At 49.9% G+C, this 7,956-nt stretch overlaps 1 protein-coding gene across 2 annotated transcripts; it reads left to right on the forward strand.

The window, feature by feature from the left end:
- The first annotated feature begins 2,739 nt into the window (after window positions 1-2,739).
- DUSP6 (dual specificity phosphatase 6) lies at window positions 2,740-7,751 on the forward strand. 2 transcript variants are annotated; one of them, XM_008503168.2, is made up of 3 exons: window positions 2,740-3,710; window positions 4,319-4,756; window positions 6,184-7,751. In XM_008503168.2, exons 1-3 carry the CDS (start codon window positions 3,308-3,310, stop codon window positions 6,489-6,491), a joined length of 1,149 nt encoding a protein of 382 aa, XP_008501390.2. In that variant the 5' UTR covers window positions 2,740-3,307; the 3' UTR covers window positions 6,492-7,751. The 2 variants fall into 2 exon arrangements, with proteins under 2 accessions (XP_008501390.2, XP_030324990.1); XM_030469130.1 differs by lacking the exon at window positions 4,319-4,756 and having other exon boundaries at window positions 3,043-3,710; window positions 6,184-7,060.
- Window positions 7,752-7,956: the final 205 nt, after the last annotated feature.

A 7,956-nucleotide genomic window follows, 5' to 3' on the forward strand; every position in this document is an offset into this window, starting at 1 on the left:
TGGGGCTTGTTCTGTTTCCATAGAATAGTCTGGGTTGGAAGGCACCTTAAAGATCATCTAGCTCCAACCTCCCTGCCATGGGTGGGGACACCTTCTACTGGACTAAGTTGTTCAAAGTGTTTTTGAATCCTAACTCTGAAATATGCCGATGTTCTTCATTTAAAAAAATGAAATAAAAATAAAACGTAACCCCAAAGAACAATACTAAATAATAATAAAATGGATTACAATGAACAAATTGTATTTATCAATGTGTCTCAAGCTTGCTGGGAACTGTCACAGTGTTATACTGAAATTGTCTCTGTATTTAACTTTCAGGTCACGTTCATTGTATTTTAATAGGACTCTTTCTGCCTGCCCCTTAAGGTGGGAGTCGATCACTTGAGGATTCTTCTGGCTGTGGCTCCTGTTGGGATGAAGGTTAATAGAGAAAGTAAAGTTATTATTAGAATAAGTGAGTAATAAGAAATGTTTGTGATGGTTGTAAGACAAGCATCACATTATACTGTACCTTATAAGATTTCTACAGCTGAGGTGCTTTGAGAATTTCTTTTTCAGTTGTTCATGCTTTGCAGAACCTCTGTTTCCAGAACTTTCATTTCTTAAGTGTGAAATGCATGGTTAGTAAGTATGGAGTTTGGATTATAATACTTGATAAAATCGGAACAAAAGTTTGTCTGGTACACTTAAGGATAAAGAGCATGGTTCCAGCTGTAAGAAAAACAAAAGCAAAACAAAAAAACCACCACTTTAAATTATGGCCTAAATATTCATTTTACCAGGATTGTGCTGTTTGTCATACTAATGTCGGGTGAGATCAACAGAGCCAGCCTCAAAGAATTTTCTGTCCTGCCTGAGCCCTGACGTGGGTGAAAAACGAAAGACTTAAATATAGCAGCGGGATGGTAGGAGAGGGGGGGATATCAGCAAATAAATAAAAATCAAGGGCTCCTGCTTTGATCTGGAACTGCTCTGAACATTCAAAAATTATTCATTGAATACGCAGAGCTGAACAGCAAGTGAAGCACCGGATAAGAACAGCCTGAAAACTCTTTAATGAGAGAGAGCAGGACCGTGGCGGGCAAGGGGGACCGGACAGTTTGCCCGCACTGGGCCGTGGGACGAGGTACGTGGTGCGTGTCCACCGAGTCGCACATCAGCCTGGGCAAATCCCGCTGCTTAAAGGGCAGGGCAACCTTTGTGTAACACTTCAGTCCTGCTTGGAAGCCTTTGAAAAAGGTAGTTTGGGATCCTCTGTAAATTCCTGCTGGGGAGGATGTCGTTAACGCCATCTGGGTGTCAGCCTTGCTTGAAACAGCAGCGACTGATGTGCCAAGTGTAATTAACATCACGGATGGGGTTTTTTGCGCAGAAAACACACGACTGTGCATACCACTAGCTCTTCCCAGGGTCAACACTCTCCAGCCACTCGCTGCCTAAGAAACCTCCTTCAGCTGGGGTTAAAAATAATCAGCCCTGAAGCGCAGCAGCAGTGTAAACGAGATTAGCCTCCTCAGAACAATTTTACCCCCGGGCAGAAGTAGGCGGCGGGATTAGCATTTAGACCAAGCTTCTCCCGATTTATTTTCGCTCCTCGCTTTTCACTTACCCGTTTGCTAACCCACACCTTGGGGCAACCCCGCCCGCCTCAGCCTCCGGCTCCTCGGCGCACCCATCCCGCCAGCCCCCCTCTAACGGCGCCGCTCCACCCGGTTCCCCTCCGGCCCCAGCTACCCCGGCGCCGCTCCGCCGGGCCTCGCAGCCTCCCCCGTTGCGGCGAAGCTCGCAGTGCCCTTCCGCCTGTCCGGGGCCGGGGGAAGCGTTGGACAGCGGCGGCAGGACCCCACCCGCAGGCTGCCCCGCAGGAGGAGCCGATGCGGCGGCCGGGAGCTGCCAGGTGCAAGCGGCCCTACCGGTCCAGGCCGGCCCCTCGACTGCGGGGGGTGACACACACCAAACGGGGGGAGGGGGGTGCGGGCTCAGCACTGGCGGTGGCCCCGCGCCTCAGCCGGGCCAGAACGATTCATCTACAGGATACCTGAACGGACCGGCCAAGCCGAGGCGGGCTGCTTTCCCCGGTCACGCTTTTTGGGGTGGCCCGCCCGGACTTTTGCGGTGCCCGCAGGCTATTTCTGAGGCAGTGCCGGCTCCCCGTCTGCGCTTCGTGCAGCGAATAAAGCCGGGCGGCACAGAAGAGATTAGCTCGGGGTTTACCCTTCACCCACGTAGAGATCAGCTGAGGACAGAGGCTACCCGCCTCCCTAAAAATGAGATTCCTGGAACGCCCTAATGAAAAGCTGGGCCGGGATCAGCGCTGGGGAATTAGGGGGAGGGGGACACGGCCGACCCCTGGCAAGAGTCGGATTTAGGGAGAGAAAACATGGAGGGAAAGAAAAGGTGCCTTTTGTTCCGCTGGCGGCTGGTGGCCGCGGCGGGGAGCGGAGGAGCCGGCTTGGGCTTGGGCCTCGCCCCCTCCTCCTTTCTTCCCTCTCTCCCTTCCTCCCTCCCTCCCTCACCTGCCCCCGCCGCCCCCGCCCGCCGCGCCGCGGCTGCCGCTTGTTTGCACTCAGCTTATCCGGAGCGGAAATTCCTTTCCGTTTTTGTGAATGACAAACTCATTAACGATTCATCAACACAACCTGTTCCAGCCGGCCCGTCGCCGCGGCAACAGCCCCTTCCGCGCTCCCCCATTGGCTGCGCAGCAGAATGTCTCCATTGAGGCGTCCCGCGGTTGTACCCATTGAGGAGCTGCCGGCAGCCGGGGCCGCGGGGCGCTGCGGAGGTACCGGTTCCAGCGGCATCGGCACCGGTACCGCCGCTGGGGTTCCGCTCTGAGCGGAGTGCGGAGAGGGGCGAACCCCGTTCGGCGGCACTTTAATTGGATTTCATTTACTCGGGGAGGAGGAAAAGCCCAAGGGCTGGGGCTGCAGCGGAGATTAGGCAGGTTCATTCAGGGATTCATTGACAAAAAAAAGGAGAGGAGAGCGGGCAGGCTGGCTGCGCACACGCAGGCACACACTGCACACACACACACTTGCACACACACTTACGCACACTGCACACACACACACTTGCACACACACACGGAGACAGACGCCGGGGCTGCTTCTCCTTCCCCGTGACTCCACCGCCGCCCGGCGCGGGGGAGGCAGCGCGGGGGGGTTGCGTGATTCATTTTCCTGGGGCGGAGGGAGATAAGTTGTGTGGAGTTGGAGGGGTGCAGCCCGCCCGCCCAGCCAGCCGCATGCCTCTGTGAGAGAGAGAGGGGCGCTTCCAGAGCACGCTCCGCTTCCCTCCGTCCTTCCTCATGCTAGATACGTTCAGACCCGTCCCTTTCGCGTCGGAAATGGCGATTAGTAAATCTGTGGCGTGGCTGAACGAGCAGCTGGAGATGGGCAACGACCGGCTGCTGCTGATGGACTGTCGGCCGCAGGAGTTGTACGAGTCGTCCCACATCGAGTCGGCCATCAACGTGGCCATCCCCGGCATCATGCTGCGGCGGCTGCAGAAGGGCAACCTGCCCCTGCGCTCACTCGTCGCCAGCAGCGAGGAGGACCGGGAGCGCTTCGCTCGCCGGTGCGGTACCGATACGGTGGTGCTGTACGACGAGCACAGTCGCGACTGGAACGAGAATACCGGCGGCGAGTCCGTGCTGGGGCTGCTCCTCAAGCGCCTCAAAGACGAAGGTTGCAAAGCCTTCTATCTGGAAGGTGAGGAGGGCCGCCCGGGTTTGGGGCAGAGAGAGATCGCTGCCTGCATCTGGGACCGGGGCTGCGGGTGTCAAGGTGGTGGTGGTGGGGGGTGAGCCCCGCGGATTGGGGTTCGGGAGGGGGGGGCGGCCGCAGCGTCCCCCCGGTCATTGCACACTGACGCTCTGGTAGGACACCGATCTGGGCCGGGGGCTTCGTCCCCCCAGCATCCCTGTTCTCGCTTTGTTTAAAAGAGACCTCGAGGACTGGAACTGCTATAGCAGCGTGGGGAGGGCAGGGATAACGGGCATGAGCCGGGAAAGGTAGAAGAAATTGCCGCTGAGACATCTCTCTTAGAAGTCCCCGCAGGGTGAAGCGGCACAGAGCTTTAATCTTGAATGTGCTTACTCCTCTGCCGCAGAGGGCGATTTTCTTAAACATTCTTTTAGATTAGTCCGTCTGTGTGCGAGTGTGACTTTTTTTTTTTATTTTATTTTTTCTTTCCGGCACTAGAGAGAGTGGGAAACAGATGCCCCTTTGCAGGCAGGGCTCTACCGGGGAAGTCAGGCTTGCCATCTTGTATCAGGTTGCACTACCACCCCCCCCCTCTCTTTTTCATTTATTCCCAGGCGGTTTCAGCAAGTTCCAGGCCGAGTTCGCCCTGCACTGCGAAACTAACCTAGACAGTTCGTGTAGCAGCAGCTCTCCTCCTTTGCCAGTCCTGGGCTTGGGAGGCCTCCGAATCAGCTCCGATTCGTCATCAGACATTGAATCTGACATTGATAGAGACCCCAATAGTGCCACTGACTCCGATGGCAGCCCTCTCTCCAACAACCAGCCTTCCTTCCCGGTGGAGATTTTACCCTACCTCTACTTAGGCTGTGCCAAGGACTCCACTAACCTGGACGTTTTAGAAGAGTTTGGCATTAAATACATCTTGAATGTTACTCCCAACCTTCCTAATCTCTTTGAAAACGCCGGCGAATTCAAGTACAAACAGATCCCGATCTCTGACCACTGGAGCCAAAATCTGTCTCAGTTCTTTCCTGAAGCCATCTCTTTTATAGGTGAGACACGGCTACTTGCTAACAACTATATGTCAAGTGGCAGAATTCAATTTCTTCTGCAGAATTCAGGAGATTTCGGGCGAGAAGCAGTTAGCAGCGTTTCTGGCAGTCCCTGGAGGATGCCCCGCTTTCCGGTTTTTAAGCCGACTTAAGTTGAGGAGCGGGTGGAGATTGCTTGGGGGTGTTATTGAGGAGCCCCGATGAATTGTAAGCGAGCTTTGCGGGTTTGCAACTGCATACCTGATTTGGCTGGCTGTGGGATTTCTCCCCGAGCCTTTTGCTGGAGACGGAGCAGTGGGCAGGATGGGGAATCTTTTTAAATCTCTTCCTGGCGGGGGCTAGGGGGAAGTAAATGAATCCAGGGTTTATGATGGCTTTTTTTTTGTTGTTGTTGTTTTTGGTTTGGTTTGGGGTTTTTTTGTTTGGTTTTTTTTTTTTTTTAGCTTCCCGATGTTAGTGAATAGCAGTATAATACAAAGATATGATCCAGGAAGCTAACTTTAGCTTTTAAATACAAATATTCATAAGCAGTATCCCTGGCAAATGTAGAGTCAGAACTTTAATTAAATCTCGTGGTAATAATGATATACCTCTCGGGCCCGGTGCCTCGGTTAGGCAGCGGTTAGACATTATCCTTCAGCTTTGGAAAAACGTCCCCTTGGGCTGCAGGAGTACTGGTTAACATTTACCTTCTTCCTTCGTTTCGGGGAGGACTAAAACCACCCCATCGGGGTGCGGTGAGGTGGGCATAACATTATCTGTTGGGAAGCTGAGCTCTAATCCGGTTGAATGATACCGGTAATAGTGGAGAATGTAGGTAATCTGAGCCCAGCAGGAAGAAATGTGGGCTGGAAGCCACAAAGAAACTAATCTCCAGGCATTGTAATGCATTTCCTATTACAAAGGAACCCATTTTCAACCAATGTTGACATCCTGTTCCTCCTAATGGGCTGTCCCCTGTGACTTCCCCCATTCTTTTAAAATGCCTGAATACCTCCATTGTTAGCTGCACAACAGTTGGAGAATAATTTAATAGACCTTTGCAGTCTGCTGGTCTGTATAAAAGGCATTCAGTGACATATTGCAGGATTTCCATGCTGGGGAAAGGGGACTGTAGGAATGTAAGGCAAATCTCCAGGCGAAATCATGTCTTTGAAAACTGACTTTTAAAACTGTCATGCAGCGTATCCTGCTCCTTTTGTCTCATTCTTAGTTTTCTCAGAGCTTGGACTCGGGTACATATATGTTAGGGAGGTGGTTTCTCCTCTTGTCCTGGTTTTAAGCCAGTGAAGTTAACTCTTGCATTGCTGTGCTGCCACTGGGATCTGAATCATCCTTTCTTCCTACTTGATATTAATCTTGCTTGAGAGATCAGTTACCAGTTCTGTGTCTTATGTATCCTTCTCTGCCTCTTTGTCTCCCTACAGATGAAGCACGGGGGAAGAACTGCGGTGTCCTGGTGCATTGCTTAGCAGGGATCAGCCGCTCGGTCACAGTGACAGTGGCCTACCTCATGCAGAAGCTCAACTTGTCCATGAATGATGCCTACGATATCGTCAAGATGAAGAAGTCCAACATTTCACCCAACTTCAACTTCATGGGTCAGCTGCTGGACTTTGAGCGGACTCTGGGGCTGAGCAGCCCCTGTGACAATCGAGTGCCGAACCAGCAGCTGTACTTCACAACCCCTTCCAACCAAAACGTCTTCCAAGTGGATTCCCTGCAGTCCACGTGAGCTCCCATTGCCTCCCTTCTCCTGTCCGTTTCATGGGATCACTCCTCAATGGTATCTCTTTGGCAGCGATAAAGAAAACGCAGCTTTCTCTTTTTCTGGCCTCTGCTACCAAAAAGCATCAGCCAGTGCAGGCTAGGAAAGGTTACTCAGTATGGAATTGGCTATTGTGAAGGGAGGGAACATGATGAGCTTTCTGGGAAGGAACGTGGTGGTAACCAGGCAGCAGGTGGGAAGCGTGCTCATCCCAGCTTGTGCAGTGGCTTGGGTCCGAGGACTTCCAGGGGATTAGGGAAAGGCTGGACAGGCTGAGCACGTGTTCTCTCGAGCCTGGAACTGTCATGCTTCCCTCTCTGCTTTCGGATCTGTGACACACATCTTTGTCTTCAGTGAAGACTGGTTATTTTTGTTTGTTTGTTTGTTTTAATTTAGAGGAGCCAAAGAAAGAGATTTCCGCTTAGTGTATTTGGAGTACTTGTTTTCCAGGAGCTTGGTAGTGTTCTACTTGATCAATGTAAATATTTAATCTTAAATCAGTTTGCAGGTTGGTTTTTGTTTTATTTTTAATTCACATGTATTCAAGAAATCGATCTCTAAGGGACATCTGTGTTTTTCTCTTCATAAATTCTGCTTTGTTTGGGTTTTTTTCTTTTTTGTTTTTCTTTTTTTCTTTTTTTTAATTACAAAGGATACATTTGCAGCATGCTTAATTTTATTGTTCAATTGAAAAGCTTTCCATGAGGGAGAAATAGCAATGAATGGCGAAGTTTGCAAATCATGTTTAATGAACAAGTACAGTCTCTTCTTTCATATATCTTTCTTTTCCTTGTGGTGATTTTAATTTTTGCCCTCAAGTTCTTGATGTAGTTTCCACATGATATATATATTTTTAAATTAAATTAATTTTTTGCCTTACCTTTGTAAATAGATCATCTGGGAGGAGGTTTGTCTTTGAATGCGAAAGATTTTTGATCACTTTTTAAAACTTTCAGATGTGCTAAACAGTGCATTACCTCTGTACAAATTCTTCAGGGAGCTTCACCTCAAATGCAATATTTTGCGTCTTTTTTTTTTTTTTTTTTTTTTGTATAAAACTGGAAGTATGTGCGAGCATTTGTACCTGAGTGTACGCACAGTGAACCTATACATGGTTGCCAATAAGGGAGAGTCTAATTCACGGTGTAAAAGTTTTAAGATGGAATTTATTATAAGAATGTAAAACCTTAAATTATTAATAAATAAATAACTATTTTTGACTATTGAGAACCTGGCTGCTTTATTCCCCTTTTTGCCCTCTGAGTGGGTGTGATTAATTGCACATATACATATGGTTATGTTTAAAGGTAATAATTGCTTTCAATAGCTTTTTTACAGCCCCCAAGAAAATAAAGCCTTGGGTTTTTCCTTTTGGTCTATTAGTGCCTAAATGAATAAATGGTGCATGTGCTGGATTCTTGTCTTGCTTTGG

This window comes from Calypte anna, chromosome 1 (assembly GCF_003957555.1).
Source record: "Calypte anna isolate BGI_N300 chromosome 1, bCalAnn1_v1.p, whole genome shotgun sequence".
NCBI lineage: Eukaryota > Metazoa > Chordata > Aves > Apodiformes > Trochilidae > Calypte > Calypte anna.